The sequence below is a fragment of the Salminus brasiliensis genome, chromosome 1 (genome assembly GCF_030463535.1).
Source record: "Salminus brasiliensis chromosome 1, fSalBra1.hap2, whole genome shotgun sequence".
NCBI classification, from domain to species: Eukaryota; Metazoa; Chordata; class Actinopteri; order Characiformes; family Bryconidae; genus Salminus; species Salminus brasiliensis.
The window spans coordinates 49,840,193-49,868,012 of NC_132878.1; the positions used below are offsets into that span (position 1 = coordinate 49,840,193).

General features: G+C 42.1%; 1 protein-coding gene and 1 long non-coding RNA gene across 3 annotated transcripts; one reads left to right on the top strand and one right to left on the bottom strand.

The window, feature by feature from the left end:
* Positions 1–877: 877 nt before the first annotated feature.
* LOC140557152 (uncharacterized) lies at positions 878–7,482 on the top strand. The gene is made up of 4 exons (XR_011979800.1): positions 878–992; positions 3,286–3,575; positions 5,309–5,399; positions 7,291–7,482. It is a non-coding gene; the product is annotated as an uncharacterized lncRNA (long non-coding RNA).
* On the bottom strand, positions 1,226–27,820 carry snap25a (synaptosome associated protein 25a). 2 transcript variants are annotated; one of them, XM_072681311.1, is made up of 8 exons: positions 27,635–27,820; positions 14,807–14,944; positions 12,733–12,774; positions 9,407–9,455; positions 7,460–7,577; positions 3,330–3,449; positions 2,901–3,045; positions 1,226–2,757 (listed from the first exon to the last, which is right to left on the bottom strand). In XM_072681311.1, the coding sequence occupies exons 2-8, from the start codon at positions 14,876–14,878 to the stop codon at positions 2,689–2,691; spliced, it is 615 nt and encodes a 204-aa protein (XP_072537412.1). In that variant the 5' UTR covers positions 14,879–14,944; positions 27,635–27,820; the 3' UTR covers positions 1,226–2,688. The 2 variants fall into 2 exon arrangements, with proteins under 2 accessions (XP_072537412.1, XP_072537404.1); XM_072681303.1 differs by lacking the exon at positions 7,460–7,577 and adding an exon at positions 7,140–7,257 and having other exon boundaries at positions 27,635–27,813.

Genomic DNA, 27,820 nt, shown 5'->3' on the forward strand with positions numbered 1-27,820 from the left:
TGTGGGTCTTAATCATTTTTCATACTTGGTACATCTTTTATAAACACACATAAATCATGCATACTATAGTGTGTACGTCTACAGTCGATGGTGTTTGTGCTCTAGTATTTGTTGTTTCTGGGCATCCATGGGTATCCAATATAATGTCAGAACAGTGGAGGAAAAATAGTATCATGCAAATGTTTGGCCACCCTAAGAGATTCAAGCTCTTAATAAACTTTAATCAAGGTCTTAGAACTTAGTTACCTTGTTGGGGCTGTAGTTTGTTTACAATCATCGTTAAAAAAGGCCAGGTGACACAAATTCCATCGCTCTATAAATACTTTGACTGGTTCCTTAGCTTGTAATATAATAAAAAAAGAAATGACAGCTAAGGGGAACAGTCAAGTTGAGGTATGGAAGACCAAGAAAACAAACTAGTGCTTTAATGATGGGCTAAAAATCTCACAGATCTAGAAGCCTTTTGCAAGAAAGACTGTCCCAAACAAGAACTGAAAGGCCCAAACTTTTTTAATTGATATTTTGGAAATGTAAAAGATGTGAATAAACATGTCATCTTGCTAAAAATATGAAAGAAATCCATCACCTTTAACTTCAAGCTTTTTGGAAATCAGGAAATCTTTTACTTACTGACTTTTTAACAGTAACAGATATTTTGACCAAGGGTGCCCAAAATACAGCATGTCAAATCAATGAAAATGCACATTTTTAAAGCATTCTTAGTGATTCTCTAGCAGACACACACTTTTCTGTTTGCTGTTTGTTTGCTGTTTTGTTTGTTGTGTTAAATAGGACTGATATGGCATGTGCTGTGTTTGTGCACTCTCTAATGAAAGTAAATGAGAATGATGTATCTTAATTATTTTACAGTGGCAGCAAATTGATGCTCATTAATCACCAGCTCCTGTGGACAACCCACTTCCATTACATGATGTCTCACAACTACATGGGCCTTCAAGCACATTATTCCTAATCTCAGCGCATTTTCTCAGGTATGATTTAGGTCTTTGGCGCTAGACGACAAAGAGTATGTGCTACTTTCTGCATAACAGTGTACGATTACTATCTTTACATTATTATTATAATTTTTTTATGAATCCTTTTAAACCCCCCTTGGGTTTTTAACACAGTTAGCAACTTTGTCCAGTCAGGACCTGTCCAAATAATCTGCTCTAATAGATGTCAATTCCATACATCCATGTGAAACAATAATGAGAACCCATAGTGAGGAGGGGGTATATTACTTTTAATCAATTCAGCTAGCTACAAAATGTCAACCACTTCACAGACTGACAGGATACAGAGGGAGATCTTAATATTACATGCGTTGAGGACATCAATCTCACAGTTTAACCTATGTGTCATTCAGGTAAGGTATTTATTTGTCTTCTTGACTATTGAACATCTCAGCAATTTGGTGTGCATAGCTCTAAGTACAGAAGCAACAAAAAAAAATTATTGTATTTTTTTTTTATGGATTATTGTCATTTTTTACCAATAACAAACCACACTGGGAAAGTAACAGGATACTAACAGGATACAGTCTTCTTAAAAAAGTAAGGTCTCTCAGAAATATGCGTCTTTGCTTTACATTGCAAACGTTTATTTATTTAATTTTTTTTTTTCAGAGCATCCAAAACCTATGATACAGTAAACAACCAGTCCCCACCGTTCAGCACATAATCATTTTCTTCACTGAGCTGCATAATCATTTAGAAAACAGGTCATTTTTGCAGAACCACCACTTTTTTGTCATCTCCGTTACATTTCTTCTTTAGGTCATTTTGCATTATTTTACAACGATGGTCACAGTCTGTAAATATATATTGACAGAAAGAGTTGCACTATTGCAAACTTGCAGGAATATGGAACGTTCAACTGTGTCCTAATACTGAGCATGCGTTTGTCGATTTTTGCTACTGCCATGATTTTTTTTTTCATATTTTTAAAACAAGTTTATTTATAAGACTCTAAAATCTACCATTTGTCATGCATAACGCACAGTTCACATCACTTGGAATGCAATGTCTATTACAGCTACAGAATCTAGTTGCACATTGTCTAAACAGTAACTGATTATGGCTGTGATGAGGGAAATGAACCAAGGACAGGTATTTTAAGTGCTTTTTGTATTGGTATCAGCATCATCATATAAGTAGTCATCTTTTACCCCTTCTTCATTTGTCATGACAACATCAAAATAAGGAGCATGACAGTAGCCTAATGGAATGACACAGTTTTACTAAGACGATACTGAGATACTGAAAAGGAAAGACAGCTTGTATAGCATTCCTATTATATATTTCATCCAGCAAAGAGGCAAGATATATATATATATATATGTGTATATATATATGTATGTGTATACGTACACACATATAAGCATGTATATGTGTACATATATACATATATGTATATTGGTGATATAGAGAATAAAAACTTCACAAGTGAGCTAGAGCCATCGAGTCAGCACTATATACAACCTTTGGAAAGAATGATACGGAGTATAAGAAATAATTTACGAGGACAATCATTGAAAAAGCCGACAGACAGCACACAGAACAACATTTACAATGGGGGGAGGTGATATGTGCATGTGTGCAAACCTAGAAGGTAAATACCATGATAAAAGCATGTTTGCGCCTTTTGACAAACTGCACGGTTGGTAAAAGCAGGCGGTTGAGATGCTTAGCCGCTGCCAAGCATCTTTGTGGCCCTCTGGTTGGCTTCATCAATCCTAGTCTTGTTGGACTCGGCCTGGTAGATGACAGAGATAATTCATTAGATACATTGTACAGGTTTTAGATTTGTTCGTTATATATTTTTGGGGATTTGTCCTGCAGCAAGTTCCCTCCCTAATGTGCCACTAATGTTCACATATGCCAGCCATTGGCCCTTACCTTGTCCATGATCCTGTCAATTTGGCGATTCTGGGTGTCAATCTCATTGCCCATGTCAAGGGCCATGTGGCGCAGGTTACCGATGATGCCTCCCACCTGCTCCAAGTTCTCATCCATCTCATTTTCCCTGGCGTCATCTGTTACCCTGTATGGAAGCACGCGTAGAGATTATTTAGTGACACACCCATCAAATCATGCATGCAAAGAGTAGCTTTCCCATCTCTAGCCCTAGTAACATATAAACCTGGATTATATCAGAAGATTATGTTGCTGAACACCATAATGTTGCTATACATTTGACACCCCTTACCCTCTTAAAGCCCATAAAGCTTTCTCAACCAGCCTGTCATGACCCCATACAACATGACCTTTTATGCTTTTTCAGTTCCCCACAGACCATTTGTCCTGGAGCCCGGAGGTCCCTCTCACCTGCGGATGAAGCCTCCGCTGATGGCCATCTGTTCTCGCTCGTCCACCACACGGGCAGGCTGGCTGTTCACCACGCCATCCTGGTTGTTGCCCCAGGCCTTGCTGCCTCCGCTCTTTATTCTGCACAGGAGTCAAGGAGAACATAAGCAGCCGAGGTGACCGGAAAGCCTCCGTATGAGCAGAGCTTCTGCCCACACAGAACAGAAATGCACAGAAACAACATGGGCAAATGGGCAAGACTACCAGGCAAGCAATAACAAGGACAAGCTCATTCTCCTATCAGTTCTATCTGAGCTGTTCTATCCTGCAGACATAAAACATACAGGGCATGTTTGCTGAAACACATACCTTTCTTTTAACCTTTCTAGGGGGAAACCTGAGTAACTAGCAAAGCAAACTCTGAGGGGACTCTGAGGTCACTCTTGCTTTACTTGTTGGACTGCTTCCCCTCCCTGTGCTTTTGAATTGTTCCCCCTCTCAGATTATGACAAATAACAAAGATGACAGGCCTTGGCAGACAGACAACACAGAGTAACAGGACTGCCACATCGTCAGAGACAAGCGCAAACAACTGTATAAAAAAAAAAAAAAAAAAAAAAAAAGAGAGAGAAACTGGAGGGATGAGAATCAATTCACGTCATTTCATCTGGGCTCCACTCTGAAAAATGTTCCCCTTTTTTATATAGTGATGAAATATTAATTCTATATATTTTGTGCCTTTTTGTATCTGGTAGATACTGGAGGACTGACTACTCTGACCAGGCCAGAAAAGTGAAAGAATCCGCAGTAGCTACGCTTTTTCTCTATTGAAGTTTCTATTTTTAAATCCCTCGAAAAGACAAATTTGCCTGAACATATCATGAAGTGGTACCTTCTGTTCAACATAGCTATGATAGCTTGAGCATATCTGGTCAAAATGTGTTACTGTTTATAGCTAAGTGGCTAAAAGCTAAAGCTTAAATATTTAAAGCAAGATTACTTTTGATTTACATCTTTCACAGTTTTAAAAGAAAAAAAGTGCTTAAAGGACACATTTGGGCACCTTGCATGCTCAGGACTTACTAACCCCCTTTGGCAAGTACCATAGCTTACCATAAATACCTTGTAAATGTCTTCCAGCTCTTGTTTGAGGGACTTTCGTCCATTACAGCAGGCAATGTGCTCTGATTAGTTTGTATTGGTTTTGCATGCACTGCTTTTGTGTGGTCTAATGATTTTTAATGATATTTAGGTTGGGGGGCACAAGAAAGGCCATGGCAAAACCTCCATGAGTCCAAGCTACTGTAGAGGCACTGTTTTCATCTTTAGCTTTTGTCACAGATGATGTGACTTTTGTTTCCAACATTTGCTGGTAGTTAATTAATTCCATTTATCAGTAAAATGTTCACTGTGCCACTGGCCAAAAGCATGATAGAATCACCCCCATGCTTAACAGTTGGAGAGGTGTTCTTTTCATGAAATTCTGCACCCTTTTTCAGCATAAGCTATTCACAGGACTTCATCAGGCTTGTTTAAATGTGAAAATGTCTCAGTTTTGTGGTGAAGACATAGTAAAGGTTTTTCTCCTTTTCTTTAACTATGGTCATTTTTGTGCAGGTGTTGCTGCACAGTAGAATAGTGCATCACCACTTCAAAGAATGCTAAATCTCCCTGAAGGTCTTTTGTTGTCAATCCTATGAGCAATTTAGGAGCAGTCTTCCATCATTTCTGTTAACTGTCTTAATTACATTACAAACCGAGGAATCGAGTACCTGGACATGCTCTGCTGTCTTCTTATAGCCTTCTCCTGCTTTGTGGGCATTCAAAAAAGAGTTCAAATCTCTTGGGTGCCCAAATGTTTGCATAGTGCCTCTTTTCCCCTTTCACTCTGAAATTGTTCAAAACTAAAATCATTTTTCTTAATATTAAAAGAATATGTCATCTATAACTTTATGCCTTTTGCTTATCAGTTCATCTTCTACTCCCTTATCTATACGCAGTATCAACAATATTGACCAGGGTGGATAAACCTTTGAATGCTGCTGGATTTTATGGCCGGTCCTACACGCATTGTCATAACAGGCAAAACAGGTGAGCTCATACTAGTTTGCCATCATTGGATTGTGGTCATAACAGACTGGGGTTCATTCTCAGTGCACACTCTAGCCCAGCATCTTCTGTCTAAACAGAACATTTTATTCTGTTATTGTTTGATAAAAGCTCAAGGATTCTAGTTTCCAGATCTTATTTGATTTGATATATAAACGGAGATGGCCAGGCCTCCCACTGCAGTGTTATTTATAGATATGGACTACGGCTACAGTTCCCCCGTCTCTCCTACTCTCTATCTTTGCAGTGTGCTAGGCTCTATGTAATGTGGCAGGGCAGCTAATGTTCTAACCGGTACATACTGCCCGGGATGCTAATATCTTCCATTCTTGCTTGACAGAGAGGAAAGAGATAAAGGTGTCTGATTGAAAATGTGAAACAAATGTGCAACGAACAGAGAAATCCCAGCTAGTAAAGAAACAAACGAAAACAAACAAACAAACAAAAAAAACAATTCAAGATTAAAGTGTTCCAAAACTGAAATATCTTCTTCAGTATTTCATCATGAGGCTACCCGTAGCACTAGCTCTAACTTAACCATGCTTTCACTCTACTTGCAAAAAAAAGCAAGGTGATTTATGCTAATTTATTCAGCTGTATCAACTGAGGACATTGGCAGTAGGGGCTATCAAATTAAAACAGAATATATCTCCACTGTAGTGCTCTCTGCCTGACCTAGATCTGGTCTCCTCTCCCTTTGGGGATAGCCAGGGAAAACAGCACTATCCTCTGTACTGCGGCTGAGCACCAGATCTATTGCAGCCCTCTCGCAGTGTCTGGGTCTGTCTCAACCACTGTCCCTACCACTCCCATCTAAAAATCTACACTGATAAGTTAGGTTTATTGACATATGAAATGTTTAGGTCATCAGCAGTGTTAGGGTTGTTATACATAGTTGTTTAACAGGTAGCAGCATTGTCATTAATAGCAAGAGTTGCATCAGCATGCATTTAGCATTCAGGGACATGCTGTTCCAGCCATACGAGCTAGTGGCATTGATGGATGTGCTCTCAAAGTTGCATAGAAAGTGTTCTGCTCCTCAAGTCATTTCAAATTCATGATTCAGGTGATGGTCTGATTACAAGTTTGGTTGTTAGTGAACGTGCATATCTCATTCACTTAATCTGTTCACATTCACCAAACGAGCTGTAGGCAGTGTCAGTGGTTATTGTCTATAGTTAGATTTGGATATTTTGATAGTCCCACATTAAAATCTGTAATTCAGTATTGATGCTGATTCAACTTTGGCACATCCATACAGGTTTTTTCTTTTTTTGGCAATTCAGATTTCGGCCTCTAAAGGAAAAGTCTACTCATCTTTGCATGCGGTTTTTAGACAGGGGTCTATGGAAAGGTCAGACCTTAGGATCAGTGCAGCATGCCTTAATTCATATATCTAATGGGTAATCTCTCAGTCACAGAGGACCAGGAATCAAGGCTGCAGGGCAGTTGTGTGTGTGTGTGTGTGTGTGTGTGTGTGTGTGTGTGTGTGTGTGTGTGTGTGTGTGGGAGAAAGTGTGGATGCGACCATGCCTCATGCTCATCAATTCCTTTGGGGCAGGTCACACTGAAGAGCGTGGTGGTGAGTCTGGCTACTGCAGGCTGGGGCATTTAGCCATTAAAGGACCTCTAGGGAGTATCGCTATTGCAAATGTCTTTTTTTTTCTGTTGTTGTTATTTTCATTTTTTAGGCAGGCAGGCAGGCAGGCAAGCAGCACCTACTTGTTACATGGACAGGAGCAAAGACCACAGAATTTTCCTAGATCGTTCAAATTCTTTTCTGCATCCTTCATGTCCTTATTGATTTGGTCCATCCCCTCTTCGATGCGCTCCAGTTGTTCTGATTAAACAACAAGCAATTTATCCCCCACAGAACGAAGCACGTGAGAAGAAAACATGGAGGAAAGAGAGGACAAAGAAGAGAAGACAGAAAGAAAAAAAAATCAGACAGTCACTGTGACAAAAGGAAAACGGAAGGAAAGGAAAAAAATGGACGCCACCACATACGCAAAAGACCCCTCCGTCACATGGTCAGTACCTACTTGTTACACGGACATATGAAAAGGCCACAGCATTTCCCTAAATCTTTTAAATTTTTCTCGGCCTCCTTCATGTCTTGGTTGATATGGTTCATGCCATCTTCAACACGATCGAGTTGTTCTGGTCAGGACAAAGGGATGACAGCAGTGGAATGAATTTTATTGCCTTTTTTTTTCTTTTTTCTTCTTTGAGCAATGAACACGATTAAGCTGTGGCATGTTTCCACTACAATGTTCCTAATGGGGACAAACATGCATTCGAATGGATCTACAAATGCCAAAAGAGGTGTGAAAGAGTGTCACTATCTCTATTCTGGAAATATTCCATAACTAAGGATTTCCATATTTCCACGTTTCCATATGTCCAAGTGTTATGGGCCAGAGCACAAAAAAGCAAAAATTGTTGCCAGTAAACACTTGTAGATAAGACAGTTCCAAAGAGCATTTGAAACTGATCCCAGAAAGAGACAACATGTCCCTGAAGGGTCACCATAGGAGGGCAGCAGCTCAAAGCTCTGTGACTTAAATTAGACCTCAGGACAGAATTACAGGCTGCCCTCATCTTTCTCCCAAGGCTTAAGGGCTGTACCGTGCCGAGTCATTCAGCAGAGGCTTTAATAAGGCAATGTAAGGCATGGTTTGTTTGTCTGGGTGGGGGTAAGGAATGAACATGGCAGAGGTGGCTGTGTGACCTGTGGTGATGCAGTCTGGGGATGTTTGGGGATGCCATGCAGGCGTCCTCGCACGTCCAGAGGAAGTGAGGTTGTAAGGGGGAGAGAAAAACTGTGGATGGGTTCAGGAAGAAAAAGAACCATCTATGGAAGTCAGATTTGTAGAATCCCTGGCACTCAAAACTTTGGTCTGTTGATTGCTTATGAAAGTAGCATAGTAAAATCGGTTGGGACCCTCGAGGATCCCCAATTTCTTCAGTTACTACAGTTTCTCTGGAGGCCTGCTTTGCCTCTTCTTTCTCGATGACATTGTCAGACTTAAAAGTCAACAAGTAAGCCTGGCTTAACAGTACCTCGTGGCTAAGGGGCTCGTTTAAATAGGCTTTCGGCGACAATCCCAAAGGTCTGTAGCAGGAGTACCTCATCCTTTTCATAGCTAGACTGAGCAATTATCAGCTTCAGAGAAGGGGCTTTCCTACACAGCAGCCAATCAGAGCGCCTAACTCAGGATATTGCCCCTACCAAGGCCAATTACACAATTTCCTAAATCACTTTAAGATAAACAAGCTAACGTATGCCTTTAATGTGGTGCCCACTGACAGGAGTAAGAATTGCAGAACACCAGGACCTCATTCTCTGTCTGCGGAGGCCAGTTTTTCAAATGAGCTTGACAGTGCCATTTTGAGGCAATCAACCAGGGATTATACAAAAAAGGATATTAGTGTGTTCTATGGGAAAGAGTGGTGTTTGTCATTACCAGCTAAATCGATCGTTTTAATTTTCCCCACACAGAGAAAGAAACTGACAAGAGTTCAAATGTTGGCCTTAGTTACCATGTTGGTACAGTTTTACACTGACCAGTAGAATGAAAAAATTGAATGCAGACAATTAATGGAGAGTCTCAGTGGCCATATGGTATTTGTTTATTGTTAGTGAAAATAAAAACAATTATAGAGAATGTCTTGAAGTTAAGAAGGAAGCAGACTTGTAGGCAAAAGTATGAAAAAAGATTTAGAAAGTTGTTAGTCAAAAGAAGACAGATGAAATTAACACCTCAAACATTAGAATGAAATATTACAGTTACTGATCTTACCAGTCTTAATTACTCTATCAGCCATTAAATTGCCTTATACTGAAATGTATTTCCTGTAGTGTGAATGTACTGACAAATATAAATGCAACTGCAAGTATTACAGAAATGTTAAACAATGTTTCAACTAATTATGTTTTGGGGAAAGCATGCTTTGTTATCATCTATCTGTGAAGCGTTTGGACTTACCTCCTTGCTCATCCAGCATAACCAAAGTCCTGATACCAGCATCTTTACTCTATGCACCAAGAGGCATGGAGGTTAGGGGAAAGAGAAAGGAGGAAAGAATAGAAAACGAGAAGAAACAAAGACAGAGGTAAGATCAGTAGGAGAAATTTACAGGATTTTGATAAGTGTTGGAGTCAAGAGGGAAGAGTTCAGCAGGTGACTATGAATAGTGATCACTATGTTCTTCATGCAGTGCTTTGCTGGTGATGTACTGTGGCAATACTGTCGGGTGCAATCGTATTGTTATTGTTGTGTTGAAGGCTTAGAATGATCAGCCATTTCATTAAAACTGATGTGAAATTATTAAAAGGGAGGTATACATTGGCAGCAAGTAATCAGTCAGTTCTTTAAGTTGGAAGCAGAATAAATGGTCAAGCATAATGGATCTAAGTGGCTCTGGCAAGAACCAGATTGTGATGGATTGAGACGACTGGGTCAAAGGGTCAGATTTTGACATTTTTTTCTGGTATGCAGTGGTCAGTGCCTACCAAAAGTGCTCCAAGGAATGACAGGCTTAATGAGATCCATGGAGGCCCCACCTCACAATGTACAGGACTTTAATGAGCTAGTCTTGATGTCAGATACCACAGGACACCTTCAGAGATCTTATGGAGTCCATGCCTCGTCGGGTCAAAGCTATTTTGGTGGCTCAAGGGGGCCTGCATGATATTAGGTATGTAGTTGTAATGTTATGGCTGATCAGTGTGTTGTGTTCTTTGGCTTTTTCTTATAAGGTATTTACATAAATGAAAAAGTGAAGTTAATAAGTTTTAATGTAACAGCACCGACTGTTGTAGCTAACGAATATTCCCAAACAGTATAATTTGTGGCATGTTGTAGGGAAGAACTTTTATTTTGTCCAGCAGGGATGTTGGGAGGCATTACTGTTTCCCCACGTTACTGTTGGCAGGCCAGGCAGGCGTATACTTTTCCAGCATCTCTGAAGCTCAGTCTGAGGGATTAGGGCTCAGCGTGCCGACGTTAAAACTCAAATCCCTGTCGTTGCCAACTCTGGAGTCTCAACTGGGATTCTAATCAGAACGTCTCTGGGTTCAAGTGTGGAGCTCCCCAATACACTATAACCCTATAATTTACTGCCATCCACGAACCAGAGATGTCGGAGTTAAAAGCTGCCATTAACCTTTGACATAAGGACACAGGTATAACAATCTCGTCGTGGCTAGTCCATGGCATTGAGCCATTTGCTTGAAATATGCAAATAAGTGCAAGTTATCAAAGCAAGATAGAATCAGAAAGACTCCTTCAAGCCAGATCACTCCAAGAGTCATTTCATATTTGGTGCTAAGTGGTCAGTAATACTGATGAGGATGAATGTAGCATAGCACGACTAAATTACTACCAATAAATATGGTAAACTCACAATGCTCTACTTGGGCGTGGCTGTGACACATTAAATCACAGATGTCTTCAGTGTATTAGTTATTGATTAGCTTTGATGGGAGTATTGACTGCGTTCATTTCTGCTTGTTTATTGGATCTCCAAACGCTTCTGTTTGTTTTTTTGTTGTATACAGCTAGAAGTAATGGAACTCTACTTAGTTGTGTGGATCGAGGCGTTTTTGCTGCACTGTCCTCTTTTGCGCTGTTTGTAAGTTGATAAATGTAGCACCTGGGCCTGCAGAGTGTAAATCAAAGCTGCTGTGTCAGCATTTCGTGGAGGAAACTGAGCATCGATGTTTTGGGTAATCAGGCAGTTGCATGGTAGCATAAATCAGACCTTAGACCGTGCAGCCATAGCAGCTTTTGCCCCAGTGGGGCCCTGAAATTGACTTAAACAGATCCTTGGGGGTTAATGTGTAAGCATCGAGCTCTGCTGAATCTCCACCCAGCGCCAGAAAATGTGGCATAAACTCAATGTGCTTCTTGGGGTAAATAATGCATGCAGTTCACCTCTGGCGTTCTAGCTGCTGGAGCTGCACGAGTACTACAATGCATTTGATTAACGCAAGTACATAGGTTTAAATGGGGGCCGCGAGAAACTTTTGAACCATCAGTCACAGTGTGCTTAACCATGTGCCACTCTCTAGAGTCGTCATCTTGTTCGCCACCCTTCCTTTACTCTTCACCTCCATCAGCTGGGGTGACTATTTTTGTCCACCTCCCAGTTGACTTATAGCTGTCCATCTTTTCTGCTTGTTAACAGGCACGGGAGGAGTACTTCGCAGCAATTACGCTCACTGATTATCAACATGACTTTGAGATATACCGCAGAGGCTTGGCATCGCCAGCCCCTCCTCGACAATGCTCCCACTCTTTCCTGCCCTCTCTCCCTCTGTCCCTTTTTCTGTCTCTCCCCCCCCCACCCTGATACCGTCTAGCCCAGTTTAGAACGACTCAACTTGCTTCTGGCTCTGCAGCTCGTCTGTCGGCTGGTCACAGCCAGGCAGGAGCCAGGGATAAAATGCATCACAGTGAATCTTCCCCAAATGTCAGTCCTTTGTGGTTTTTAATGTGTAGGGTAGCATTTGGACAGTTTTACACACGTGACATTGTAGCATCTGATGCAATGCTACAGTGTTAGAGGTTTAAAATGACTGAACTTCTTCAAAATAATACATTTGGCAGGCAAATAATATCACATTGAAACCATATTATATAGGTCATTGTTGAATAAAATGACAGAAATGATTCTTATAATCATTATGGAATATATAAAAAGAGTGGTTTGGTGTGACATGTGCCGCTCTAGAGAATCCTATCAAGTCAGAATTGTTTATAGTGGTGACTGGATGAAACCAGACGTCTTAAAAGCTTAATGCTTTTAAAAACGGTGCCATAAAACGTCCAAAAAATTCAGTCAGTAGTGGAGAGGGACATATATAGGAAGCTGGATAAATATGGGAAATAAGTAGGACAAACTGTACCCAGATATACCTCCATTTCATCAGCATAACACATAAAACTCATAGTGTCACTGGTCATGGTAGATAATAAATAAAATATAAGCTATTTTTGCACTGTTGACACTGCAACCCCTGGTGCCTATCACCACCACTGTAAAAAAAAAAATCAAGGTGTTGGTAAGCTTATCTACAATGCACTTCATTTCATTTCACCACTGTATGACTTGGTTTCAATTTCAGGGATTTATTAATGTTATTATTAACTAAAAAGGATTTTAGTTTTGATTTTTTTTTTAATACTGATTGTTATCAGTCCACATTCCACTGCATTACTATTAGTGATTGCTGTCTGCGTCCCAATAAGCTATATGTATAATGTAGCTTGCTATTGTGTAGTATATGAAACAATATCAAGTGACTTACCTCTTCCACCAGCTGTAGCATACGACGGGTGCTCTCCAGCGACTGTGGAAAGAGAAAGTAGACGTTATAAAAGAAAAAGCAACAGATAACAATTTTTATGACCTGGCAAGATAAGCGGCATCAACTGAAGGTTGCCCCTTCGCACAATTTGTGAAACAAATTCCAGGAGTGAACCTCCTTTTTACTATACAACATATAAACATTTCCCAATTCCAAAATCTCCTGATGTTTAAAAGCACAGATTGATTGTAATTTCTGTGAAATTACCTTTTACTACCTGAAAAGGAACTACATACAATAATACTACAAGATTTTTCATAGGATTCCTATAGAACTCCTTATTAGGATGAATATTTTACTACAGGTACTACACATGTATTCCAACACAAATATTATACAGCTTACTATAAGGCCGTGCTATAAGAAACATACTCCTAGGGTCCTGAAAAACAGAGCCTATGCGAGGTACACACACCCAGCACAGACTCACTACCTGCTGAGACACCCCCGCTTCACAGTCAGCCGAGGAAGCTCCAAAATGGCCGCTGTTAAAAACCCTGCAGTTACAGCTGACGCGTTTCGTCTAAAGCCCCCGAAAACCAGTGCTTTTTTTTTTTTACATTTTAAAGCACGATTCTTGGGCAATCTGTACATTATGGTGGCATATTTGTCACACAGATGTTGAGGACTGAGCGTCTGTGTGTGTGTATATGTGCGTGCCTGGGCTACGAATCCTGATTTCTCCTGATGAGAAAGCTGCAGGATGTTTTGCAGCATGGAGCTGTGTTCCACTGGCGTTTTAATATTCTGCTCAGCTGTGAGGGTGAATCATAGTGTGGAGCAGCAGAAAGAAGCTCTGTCAGACTGCGCATGTGCACACACACACACACATACTGAACGTACATGCAGGCCTAGTTCCCACATACTCGTTTCACACACAAACAAAAGCTGCAGCGTTATGTAAGTCTGGGAGCAGAATGACCCTCCCTACACCTGAAACACACACACTCACACCCACACCCAAAAACAGATGGGTCAAGATGGCGCATTCACAATATGGAGAATACATGAAACTAAGAGTCAGACGTTTGAATTAAGGAAATAAATAGATATTGCAATATGTGCAGGGCTTACAATTAGGTCATTTGCCTCCTGCCAATACCGATCTCATCTTTGTGTTTTCTGTCACACATCTAGGGCAAGCACTTTTTAAAGTAACAGGATATTCTAGACTGAAAAATCTATTTTTAAATGACTGCATTTAAAAGAAGATATTTTATAGTGTGTTTAATATTGTCTAATCCTGTCTGACTGACGTCCCCGATCATTCAGCTCCCAGCTCCATTAAAATGCTGCAGTGAAATCACATGATTTTTGATATGTGCATAGTTCAGAGACAAAGGCAGGAATAGATTTTAGGGTAGACCCTGTGAAAATATTGCTAATCCACCAGCCAATTTTTAAAACTTTTTTTTTTCAATTCCGGAGTACATTTTCAAATGTTCCATAGGATTTATAGTATCTCCTAGGTGCATAGCTGTGCAGTCATCCTACCTAATGTCCATAACTAGGACTAGGTGTATGTAAATTCTGTATTAGAAAACCTAGTCAATACTGGAACATCCTTCACTATTACCATCCATCCACTTGCGTGAGGCACGACTTTTGCCCAGTGAGAGTGAAGAAAAAGCAGCACAGCAAACTCTAAACCTAACCTCTAGGTTAGGTTTACTCTACTCTATCAGGGTCCTCAGATAGCTACATGTTTTTTTTGTCCTGCTGGAGCTTCAACTTCAGACACTGGTGCACTGAGAAAGAACTAAAAGCTTCAGGCTTGCTAGGCAGTGACGTTGCAGTAGTGGATTGCACACATGGTTTTGGCAGCGTTGCCATAATACAGCAAAAAATAAACAATGGCTATATATATAGTCTTTTCTCCTTGATTCACTTTCGTCTATGTCCATGCAGCTTTGCTAAACAACAGTATACACCCTTGCTTTTTTTGTTCACCAATCTCACTTGCTTGTAATTTCAGCCACTTAACCACTTAGCATAAAGTGTGACTGGCCCTCACCTCATCGGCCAGCTGGTCAGCACGCTGCTGCATGTCTGACAGCTCATTGCGCATGTCTGCGTCATCTGCCATGGCTGCTGGATGGAGTGGGTGGAGCTGATCTCCAACTGAGAAGTCCTACTGGGAGTCCGGGAAGGGCTGGGAGAACAAGAAAGAAAGAGAGAGACTGTGAGAAACAACATTAAAAAAAAAAAATTAGGACTATTTTGCAATTCCTCCACTTCCTTCAGTCTACATTTCAATTGGCTCCTGGATAATAACAGATTTCTTGAATAGAAAACTACACTTGTTTCTTTTTTTGAATAGTTCCCTGGCTTGATCAGCTGTTGATTTGTGAGGACTGGGACCAGTCTAGTCCACAATATTGACTAAAGGCATTGGAAGGGTACACAAACCCTCGTTAGATTAGATTAGGACCACTGTAGATTCAGCCTACGATTCCAGGATAGGGAATTACAGACATTCTCACTTCTCTGATTATAAAGAAAACAAAGCCATTGTATTTATTAAGACTAATTCAATTGAAGGATAGACTCCACTGATTTCATACTAACATTGACTCAATTCTCAGTTCTCACTGAATAACAATAAAAGTGCAGGCAGAATGTTTTTTTTGTTTTTTTTTTTATGAGTGACACTGTAAAAAACATCTTCATGACTGTCAAGCTCAGCTCATAAAAATTCAACCCTAAGGACGTTGGTGTACCATCAGTGCTAGCTTTCTTCATGTCATGGACATTGCTAGGCAGCCAGCTAGTTGAGCATCCCCAGGGTACTGAGCTTGCTCGACTTTTTTTTTGTGTGTGGCTCCAACGTCGTCTCACTTAAAGCATTCTAGCTATATAGGAAGTAGTTTATGAATGAGCGTACCTCAGCAGTACATTAAGAACCCTACTCCTCCAAATGCCCCAGTCAAATGTGAACAACAGCTATGCAGTATTGCGTCTCCCTGTAGATGAGACCTTTACAATTAAAAATGAAATTAGGTCTACGAAGGCATTAAAGCCGTTATAAAAGCAGAGCATGGCCCCCATTAATTGCGTAACCCAAACTCAAGCAATTAGATTTAACGTGGCTGCATGACCTTTCACTGCTCTATCGGGAGTGCTGGATGGCATCTTCATCACTACACTTTCGATGTGGTCCACGTCTTCTTCAGTGAGAAATTCAGAGCACCGGTTCCGAACAGTGGAGCTCTTTTTCTGGTGCTAAACACTTCTTTATAGAACTGTATAAAACAGTTTGGTCAGGATATTTACATTGTACATTTGCCATAGAAGCTCTGAAAAAGGTTTTTATGCAATGGTAAACTTGCCAACAACTACATCAAAAGCTTGGTATTTTGATGAGCCATATTTCATATTTCAACAAAATGCTGAATAGCAAAGCATATTCATCACTGGCAGCCTCGTGAATGAGGGATAATGCTGAAACACACATCAGCAGGCTTAAAATAAGCTAAAATAGCAATGTATGATCTATGTATGACCAGAGTGGATCCTTGAATCCCATCTAGTTGGAGGCAGGAGTCCTGCATTTTGACTGCTTCATGCTACCTATTGTATCAAGTCCGTCTTCATTGTGGTACAGGGCAGAAAAAAGGCAACATCAGAGCGGAGTCTTAACTAGGTCAGTGAAACCTCCGAACTCATTCTCTGCTAATTTACTTCACCGTCCTCCCCCCCAACTCAACAGCTGCTGAAGAGCTGTTCTTTTCATCCTGTTCCTCCTGCCGCTCCACCCTTTCTCTCTCATCCTCCAGACTCTCGTCTGGTTGCTGCTGGCTTTCGCAGTATGACGGAACTCTGCATGAAGGTCAACTAATAACTGAAACAAAACCATGGAAAGCCAATTTAGGCCTTTAAGCCATAGACTCTAGATGCCCCCTCGTGCAGTCCCCTATTTTCCTAATCGCGACTAGCGCCAGTTTCAGTGTGCATCTAATGCACTGTAGAGTGAGTAAATTCATCCCTGCTCGTCTAGTTAGCTGGTCTCCTTAGAAATTGAGCTTCTCATTCAGAACTGGGAGAATATCCATTGATGAGGCTTGTCAGTGAAAAGCTGGTCATGTTTCTTTAACATCAAGGCTGTAAAGAGCTCAGTTGTAGTGCAGTAGTGGCTGTGGGCTGTTTAAGCAGCTCCAATTGACTATGTTATCAAGTCATTTTACAGGTGTGGACATTTTCACTTGCATCATTTCAATGGATCCACCATTTACAAAGTTGTTTTGTCTGGTAAAGACTGAGACTGTGCACTTTCTCAAGGAGTGCCAACTGTCTTTGAAGCTCTTTTATATTTGCCTGTGAACATTGTACACTGTCCTCCCCCATCGACAAAGGCCAGAGAACAGAGCAACCCTGTTCTGATGCATTGTTGACCTGATCTCACCCAAAGCCCAGTAGGTATTCTCTACAGAAAGAGGACGGCACCTCAGAGGAGTACACTCGCACAGCACTGCTCATGCTAGCATAAAAGGACAGACGTGTCAGGGTACAGTGCATAAGGGCGTATTAATTCCTGCCTCATTCAGACATTGTTTAGACAGGTTTATTAATCTTCCCTTTTGTTTGACACTCCACAGTGACACAACACATTCAGATTCAGCCAGCCACATGACCTGGCATTATTAAGAATGCATTATTTAGCTACGGTTGTTCTCAATATGTCATTACGCTGCCTTGGAGTCGTAAAAGGCATCATTTTGTGAAATGCAATCATCCAGTCTGCTATAATGAAAAATACAGAGACGCTCTCATTTCCAGACCCCTGACAGCTGCCATTATTTCTTCCTCATGTAGTGACGGCAGGCTGGCAGTAAACCTGCCTGTTCAGATCCCACTCCCCAGACACCCATATTCAAACAAAATCATTCGGCCAGAAGCAAATCTCATTTCACCTCTGCTCATGTGTGTGTGTCACACCACTGACCAAATTGTCCAAACACTAGAATGGAAATGAGAGTAAGATAAGTTTGATGGAAAAATCTTTGATATCTACTGTATGTGAAAACTTACGTTTGTCTTCTGTGTAGTTCAGGGGTACAGAAGTATGTGCAAGTGGGTAAGTAATGCAAGTAATGCATATTTTAGTAATGCATCCAATAAAACTAGTACTGGACCAAAACCTGAATGCCAAAAGCTAAAATATCTTTTTATGTATATTGTAAATTACAGGGCCTTGAGGCTGAAACTTTAGCATTAACTAGTGCTAACACTGTAGGCTCATAAAAAACAAGCAACGTAGAACGACCATGTCTGAAAACAGACAATAACGATGTGTGACACACCATTACATAAAAAATGTAATTTAGGACAGTAGTCACCAAACCTACTCTTAGTGATTTACCTTCCTGCACTTTAGATCCAACACTAATGACCTAATCATGGCCTTCAGAAAAGTGTTTGGAGAGGAAACCTGCTGGAAGATAGATCTCCAGGAGGAGGCTTTGTGGGAACCTATATATATATATAAAAAAAAAAACTAAAAACCTTTGCCCACCAGACAAGGGCGAGGCTGAGGCTTTTGCCTGCTGTAAAAACGCAGTGCGGACCACTGCTATCGGCCGAGGTGTGAAACTGCTCCCCAAGTGCACTGCCACCCCCCCCCCCCCAAACCCCAAGAAAAACACAGCCTCTGCCTCTGCAGCAGCACTTCAGCTTTCCCTCTGCGAAAACCGCACTACATGAAAACAGCCTCCAGTGATAACAGCACGAGCCTTCTCCTCTCCCTGTCTGATCTCTTATCTTACCTGCTCGAGCTCAGAGTTCACCTTAGATCCCCTGGAATGTGATGAACTCCTCATGTTTGACCTCTGAATCTTTGGGTGGAAACGGACGCATCCTATGAGATTATCTTTGAAATCGGGTTATGATATTGGCCTTTTTCGTGTTATGTGTGCTGATACAGATTAACCCCCTTCTGATGAGATATAATATTGGGCATGCTTCAAAATGCGAGACTCCCAGAGCCTCATTTTGTCTGTCAACTCTACAAATAGCTGTTGATGATGGCAGAAATTAACAATATATCGGAAGCCAATGGTGGGTCCAAGCAGTCATCGAATTTTGGGACTGGCAACAAAATATAGACATGCCAAATGAAAGAATACCCCAGAATAATGCTCTTCACTAGAAACACCATTAGTAGGTAACAGTAGGCCTTCGCAAACAAATGAATTCTATTCATACTGTAGCATGCTGGGAAGCCAAACATTAAACAAACATGCCACTGCATAGAAGACGTCCATGAACACTGGGGCTATAACTGCTATTGTTTATTACTATGCTATTGTTGAAGTGGAACCGACCCCCCATTGAGGTGATGCATTATTAAAAGAGCTTGATGTGACCCCTATGTTTTTTGTGTTAACCTTGTCAGTGCCCATATCTATGGCCATTCCCTTTATAAGAGCATACCTGAGCAGTGGTTCTCAAACTGGACACCTACATGGAGATGCTAAAGGTGCGGCAGAAGGTTTAAGAGCTTTAGAAATTCTTGATAGTTTGTAATATTTTCATTTATTAACAAAAAGGGCTTCAACTAAAAAAAAGAGAGAGAGAACCACTGCAGAAACTCCACTGCACAGTAGAGCCGTCTACTAAGAGACTGGTTCTTCGATAGGCTGGAATACTCTCTCCAAAGCCTCCTATCATACACATTAAGATGCTGGCATCGTCCACCAGCCGTCTCTTTGCGTGAGGGAATCCCATTGCATCCCAAGTCTGCACTGCCAATTCTGATCTAGTGTTCTTCATTTACAAACCTAACTGTGTCATTTAGCCAACGAGGGACGAGCAGCACAGCGCTTGACGACACATCCCGGACAGCCATTTAAATTGAATGTAAAGAGAACAAGGTCTTTTTTAGAATAAATACAGAGCTGCATATTCAGACTGCTGAATTTCAGACTCACGCTGACACACAATGCCTCGTGACTAATCTCCATTATACTGCATTTGGGAATATTGTATTTCGAATACGGTAACGTTCCGTACGACTTCCTCTGCTCAACAGAATCAGTCATGCAGCCTGTGTTTAAAATCGCTGTGCAGGACATGGCATTGGTTTCAGTTTCTATGCTCTTATGTTGCTGCGTCACTGGCCCGAGCAGATGCAGCAGTCTTCACACCTCAAGCTTGTCCGCTAGAGAGGGATGCTGATTTAGCGAGGGTCTTAGTGCCTATGCAATTGATCCAACAAGGGTCCATTTCAGCAATATCTAACCCCAACCCCAATATCAACCCCACCCCTAACACCCTGCAGTGTGCTGATACCAGGCCAGACTAATGCTGCCTTCTCATGGGGGAGCCCCAGGACAGATTTATTAACAGCACTTCCATTAAAGCAGATGCTAGCCCCCCTGCATCCTCCAACCCACTCCATCTCTCCCTGCTGCCTCATTGCCTCAGAGAACCTCTGAGATATGACAAGCGATGAGTGCGACATGACAAGGATGGGCTGGGGGTCTTGCAGAAGGGTGGTGGGGGGGAGGGGGTACCAAGACTGCTTGTTACAGCTATACAGCCTGGCAGACTGTTTAAAATTGAAAGCGTGACCTTCTTGTTGCTTTACTGACGCTTCATGGTGTTGTGGCAATAAAAAAAAAAAAAAGAAACGGCAGAGGAGTGAGGTTGCGATGGGAGCGAGCACATCAATCCGTTTTATTCTCCTGGATGCGCAATGAAGATGTGATGGAATTTCCCAGCCTGTCGATCTTTTTTTTCTTCCCCCCAGCACATGCCACACCCTTGTCCTCAAAAGATATGTCTTCTGGATATCACTTTCCATTAATGAAGGTTTATGTGTATGTAATGTAGACTGGGTCCTGTGCTTTAAATGTATACACAACACTCGGTTACGCTGCATGACATACATGTTGCCAAGACGAATTGCATTAGCATCCTGTCAAACGTGCTGGTACAGTGAGGTGGGTGAGGACCTGCCTGCAAGCCCTGTTTTGAGGAGAAAAAAAAATGGATGCAGGAGCTTTTAGGCTTTAAGCTGAAAGCCATAGCAGGCGGGGCACTCAAGTCATCATTTATCAGTGCCTGATAAATATTTGAGGAGCAGCAAAAAAACAAAAGACATTAAAAAGCAATTAGGCAGGCCGAAAGCCATGCCCCACGATCCGATAAAACATGTGCTGAAGCAGCAGAAGCTCAGGATTACAGCTCATAAACATACTCCATATGTAACTGCGTAGATGTTGGAGGGGCCTCTCTTTCCAGCCCTCTGACCTCTTCATCTAATTCTACGTGATCGATTTGTGAGCAAATCAATCAGTGGCTACTTTTTACCATTATTTCCGGGTCAGCTTAAGTCACTGAGATTCTGCTGTCCGGAAAACACAGTGGGCGCGCTGGATTTCAGAACGCGAGGACGACGAGAACGAACGTGTCCTGCTAGTTTGATAAGCAAGAAAATGAGCAGTTTGAAGCTAATTGATATGGAACCAGCAGCATAAGGATTTAGTTCAGTGAGCCAATGCCTGGGTCATTATCAAATTACAGCATAGCATAGTGTGCCACCACACGCGTGGCTGGATCCACTACAGCACATACCCAATAAAACTTGCACATGTAATCAAAGCAATTATGTCTGAGAAAGGAAGAAAGTGGAGCGCCTTCACACAAATCCAGTCTTACTTATTTTGTAGTTGGCTGTCTTACTAATCTAATTTGGCAAAATGACAAATTTCCTTGAGATTTTAATTGATTTATTTTTAAATAATTATTAATTTTATGACTTTGACTTCATTTGACAAATTCTCTCACTGTTTTTGACTTATTTGGTATGATTAAGGGCATTGTCCTGACATAACAAAATACTGAGATATTTGCTCGACCAACCCACCTGGAAAACATTGCTCCCCCACTTTCATTTAAAATCAGGCGCAGTTGAATAAAAGCGTCAAGTGGATGGTGGGAGCAGCCTAATCGCTGTGTGTAGTCTTCAAAAAATGATCTGGGGTTCAAATATTGTCCTGAGGAAAGAGGGCCTTTTCATGTGCACCATACCAATATAGGTTTGATGCTTCTGATGCAGGTGCTGCCAGATAAAGAAGAGATCTAACTTATTTAACATGGAAATGGTTCACATTTATAAATAGCCCTTTGGCTAAAAACATAACATACTAAAAAATTAATACATTCTTATTAACCCTCTTAAAAAGCCTATGGTTCGTCTGTGCGCCGAATATGTTATTACAAACCTCTATTACTAAAGAATAGTTCAACTAGTTTGTACAGAAGTCCCTGTAGTTACTGAATAATACATCTTAGTGTGTAATAAGGCTTTCTGTGTTGAGGGGTTATTAATATGTGCCTACCGTTAGTACAAAAAAAGGGCCACATATTAAAATGTGTAAATATGTTGATTCTTGGGTAATTTTGCCAGGAATGTATATTACCATGGAGAATTGATTGAAAACTGATGACAAATTTGAATAAAACATAATACACAGGTGATCCAATTATAACCCATCACTATGCAATAGCTATTATAATAAATATTAGAGGTACAGAATACATTTTCTGTGTAATGTTTTTGATTATAGCTTAAATATTTAATATATTTAATAATTTATAAGTTTACCCTTCCCCCATATTCTCTCACAGTGACCTATTCTCCAATCTAGCAACTCTGTTATCTACTGTACTTTATGACGTCTCGTGATAATACGCCCCCTTGTTTTTTAATAACACCAGTCAGGCACATGCTTTTATAATGTCTTGTTTCATGATTTTATGTCCATGTTTTTTTTCTCAATACCAGTACAAAGAAAAGCACCTGTCAGTGAGCAGCTAGTTGTTTTTAGCTACTGAAAGAACGATTTGCATTTTCCGTAGGCTACGTTTTGAAGGGCCTTGCTACAAAGCAACCCATAAGAGGGGCATAAATACACCAAGGGGTGGCAAGATACGAGAGGAACGTAAAGAACAGAATAATAAGTGGCCTGTGTGAAGGCCTAGCATGGTCATGTTGACAGATGCAGATTAGGAGGCTAACGTGCCCATTGAGGAAAGGATTAGCCGGTGGTGTTTTAATCCATGGCATGCAGGCTTTGGATGGGTGCGTGGCCCGTGACGGAGCTCAGTCAAGTAGATTTGCCCTCTCATACTCTCACACTTACTGCCTTGACCTACAGGCACGTGCTCACATCATAACGGCACGTTACTAAAAAATATCAGCCTCTGTGCCCTTTTGGAGCGAATACTGAATAGGCAGAATAGAATAGGCAGAATAGATGATGGTGGCTTGAAGTCAAGCATGGTATTTAAGGGGGTACATTGAGGTTTGTTAATCTTGCTCTGGCTAGTGAAATTGCTGGATACTGAAAACTGCTTTATGTCTTGCAGAGCTGAGGTAAAACACTCGTTAGCTAATCCCTATTTTCTATAATCATTTTAAGACTGTGTTGTGACTGACTGCTGTGACCTCTCTTAATCTGATGGTGACTCATGCGGGCAGGTGTTGGTCCACACTTTAACTGACAAGAAGGGCTACCATATGCCTCTCTTTCCCTCGTCTCTCTCTTTCCTTCCACAGCCTTCATCATTCCTCAGTCCTGTTGAAAATCTGCAGGATTGTGGAATGACTACATACGCTCCTCTGACTGCGCTCTTCTCTTCGCCTGAGTTTCCCTTCTTTACTCATCTGTTCATTCTTGCTGGTCCTTGTGTCAGCGTGATTGATTATATCTCTCCGACTGCTTTGGGGAAGGCTAGCGCAAGCCCAGAACAAGCAGCTCTGCAATGAGTTGAGGACTATGTTTTCTGGTCCCATGAGTCCACCTCTGACAGATTTCTCTGGCTGCTGTTTTTTTCTAGAAGGTTTCTGTAAGCGAACCAACAAGAATTCCTGAGCAACACCGATCAGTAAACGCCACAAAGTGAAGACGAGGAGACGTTCCTTTGTGAAATGTAATCTTCGCTGCTGCATGTGAGATGAGCGAACAGCAGTAGCGAGGCGTCATTTAAAAAAAGCAGAGGGTGGGGGAAGTCGTGACATGAACACCCACTGCATCACAGCTGCAACGTTTGACCAGAGGGCAACCGGTGTTGGAGATCTCCCGAAACATATGCAGAGCTCCATTAACCCTTCCAGTGCGACAGACATGGCAGACAGGGCCTACCATTACAAACCACTGCAATTTCTGCAGTGTAAAGAGTCTGAAAACAAAGAGTCAGAACCTGTGCTCCCTCTCCCCATTTCATCATCTCATGGAATGCAAGAGCAAACGCTGATTGTGTCCCTTATCCTTAAAACTAAAATTTGGAAAAATGGGTGGAAGGTGTAACTGATGTAGCTACAGATACAGACAATATGTGTGAACTTACACTAGCATGTAAGTTATGTAGTTGTGAGAATAATGGACTCTGCTGTAAATAGGCCCTTGCAATTTATGGGACTATAAAAGGCAGACCTAACCTTCACCAACCAATATACAACACTCCAGAGCAAGGCAGTAGGTTATCCTCCATAACACTTGCACCTTAGCTGCTGCATGCTTGCACTGACAGCATTCCAAAGGCCCGAGAACAGATGAGAGGAACCTGAAGGCCGACACAGAAATGAATGTCTAGCACTGGTCGAGATAAAAAGGCATTTTAAAGTAATCTAATGAGCACAGAGGCAGCTGAAATTCAGTCATGCTGGGATTACTGCGGCATCCTTGATTGGCCAGATGTGAAGCATTTCTTTAATCTGATCTTCCTCACTCCCACCTCAAAGGGCTGCTCATGTTACACAAATGGCTTGGACTCACTGCATTTCACATTTAGCTGCTATGTCTAAATAGGTCACATGTACTCATATACCCCAGTTGTCACTACAAATCCAAATTCAGTCTGGGCTTTGCATTAGAATGCTTTGGAGGGAAATCCTCATTCTCATGAGCACATTCTTGGTTGGTCTTGATATGTTAAAGCCTGGATTCCAACATAAAGGCCTAATATTATTCAGTAACTTCTATAACCTATGAAACTTACACAAACACTGTAAGCCAAAACAAAAACCAAACACAACCAGTAAAATATGTTTAGAGGTATGCGGCGATATAAGGCTCAAAACACCACCTGACTCTCTCTCTCTCTCTCTCTCTCTCTCTCTTTGAGTCTGTATTTCTCTCTGATTGCCTTTGATTCTGTTTGTGTGTGTATGTACCTTTTTTATTTTTTACTGGTAATAATATCAGATCTGTAAATCTGTAAAGCCATCCTCACTAGTCATACTGTCAGTTTTAACTACTGATTTACATGGAACCTCATTCTCTCATCTAGAATTACATTTGCAGTAGAAAAAAACATCCAATTACAGATATTTACAATTACTAGTAGACATTGTAGTTCTAGATTTACACTGTATTTATGACTAAATCATATTATTTTGATATTATGAATATATAATTTAAAAAATATAACGACTGTATACTAACATTATATTCATCCTGAATCATCATTTGCACTAGTCAGAATTTATTTATAGACCCCTCAACCTTAACCTTATATATATATATATATATATATAAGAATAAGAATATTTATATTTATGTCTTGGCATGTAGTCAGAATGAATTAACAGATCTGCTATTATTAGTAAATGGAAAATGGAAAATGCCATAGTTGGTATCTAAATTTCGAGTTGTTTCCAGTGAAAGGGCTGAGCCTCTGAAGCTCGCCATACTAAACAGCTGCAGCAGCTGTGGTTGATGGTTTGAACACTGGTAATTGTGCTACAGTGGATTTGGCGTTTTCTCGCTGTGGTTATCTGCAGCACCGTCTCTACAGCTCCGGGAATGTACGTCAACACAACGGTGCGTCGCTCATCGTGCTCATATCTCATGTCTGATCTGAGCGGCCAGACGCGGTCGCTGTACACGAATGTGAGGGGTACATGGGTGTGCTCGAGAGGAGAGCAGCTCGACGTTCGGATCGTGAGTCACCAGTTGTTGAGGGAGCGACCAGCAGCTCTGCAGTCCGGCCGGCAGCGCCGAGCCGCATTAACGCACCAGTCGAAACCCAAAAACAGCCGAGCGATAGCGTGCCTCCCGCGTCTGGCCCGGAACCCCGGGGGGGGGGTCGGTCTACAACACACCTTCCTAATGACGCAGTTTCAGAGCTGGGGCTTTCTTTTGCTGCTGGCTTTAAATGCGGGTTATGTTTGAGGAATCGACCGTCCAAGCACGTCCCCCTCTCTCTCTCTCTCTCTCTCTCTCTCTCACACACACACACACACTCTCTCTCTCTGCTCTCCATTCTGCGTCAAGAATGACTAATCATTAGTGAAAGCTGGGCTGGGTGTAAAAACGCTCTCTCCGACCGCTAGGGCACCTGAACATAACGCGGATGGAAAACAGGCAGCAGCGCATGCAGGTGTGGGGGAAACTGGCACGTGACCCGAGCCCGACCATCTGCAGCGCTGTTTAACGCGCTGTTGGCTGGTGGATCGGGGCTTTGTGAGAACATCGAGCTAATTTGGGGGGATTTGACATTGATGGGAATATGCGGTCATGAGCCACATGTAATGCGCTTAGAGGCGCGCGAGACGGTGGTCGACGATGAAACAACGGTGGTGGTGGTGGTGGTAGTGTGTGTGTGTGTGGGGGGGGCTGGGGGTCGCGTATAACTCGGGGTAGAAAGTGCGCGCGCGTGTGTTGGGGGGGGGGGGGGGGGGTGTTCTAGATGAGCCTAGAAGATGCCCCATCAGTGCGGGTATCTTCCACTATCCGCCCCCGCGCGCTTCTGCCAATGCAGGCCCCCGCCCATCGCCCATCACACTGCCTCGTCACGTAAACACGGCAGGGCTGGGGCCATCTCTGTCTCTCTCTCTCTCTCTCTCTCTCTCTCTCTGTCTCTCTGTCTCTCTCTCTCTCTCTCTCTCTTTATGAAATAATACAGACAATCAGCACACATAAATGCGCTCGACGCTCCACTCAATAAGTTTGATTAGAGAGCCCCCCCCCTTTTCACTTCTCCCCCCAACTCCCAACACACACACACACACACACACACATACACACTGTCGCAGTTTGTCGTGCTGACAGCCCCCTATTTAAACACGATCTTTAGATACGAGCTTTTGATTTTCTCTCTCTCTCTCTCTCGACGTCATGCCATCGTGTCAACACCTCCTGCTTTTCTCCTTTTTTTTTTTTGGGCTGGATTCAACATTTTACAGCAGCGAAGAGCAGCAAAGACTGCTGCATATGCTCAGCGGTCAGCCTGCCTGCTTTTTGCTGTAGTGTCGAGGGACGGCGAGCATGTCAAACGCAGGAACCCCAGCGCTGTGGAAAATCTAGAAAACAAGCAACCAGCCACACCACACAAGCACATCCTGGTGCGCTGATGATCCCGCAGCCAGCCCTACTTAGTGGGGTATCGCAGTGAACCCGATTCAGAGTAAACCGTGTGTGAATGGACGGCACGAAGCAGCGCCCCGAAGCGCGGTCGCTGTCCGCGGTGCTGAAGCGCAGAACCCGCCCACACCGTGCGCATTAGCACAAAACGGCTCCGAATGCGGACTCGCTTCCTCCTCCACCACAAAGCTGCTGATACCGTCGAGCACCGTGCTTTTTTAGCACGCCTGTGAAAAACCACACGCGTCGTTTTAATTAGCTGATTTGCGCCACAAGCGCTGCTGGAAAAGACGCGTCCACTGTTGCCCTCTGTCTGCCCAAGTACGTCGAGAAGCCAAAAAGCCAAAGATGAGTCTGCTCGAGATTGCTTTTGTAATAATCAACATATTAATAATAAAAAGGGGCTAAAAAAGGCATTGTTTTTTAATCTGCCCTCGTTAGGAAAGACAAAAGAGAGGAGACGCCAGCCTTACCTGATCCCGTGCTGTGTGGATCGCCGTCACTAGCCTAATGAAGTGGACGGGGTCTGCGTATCTCAACAACTAACTGATAGGCTACCTCGACCCCCTCGTGCTGGGACTGGCTTGCTGCAAAGGCACTGCGCGCGTTTGATGCCCCTTCAGTTCTTCTTCAATGGAGAGCAGCTCTGCCCTCGCCAA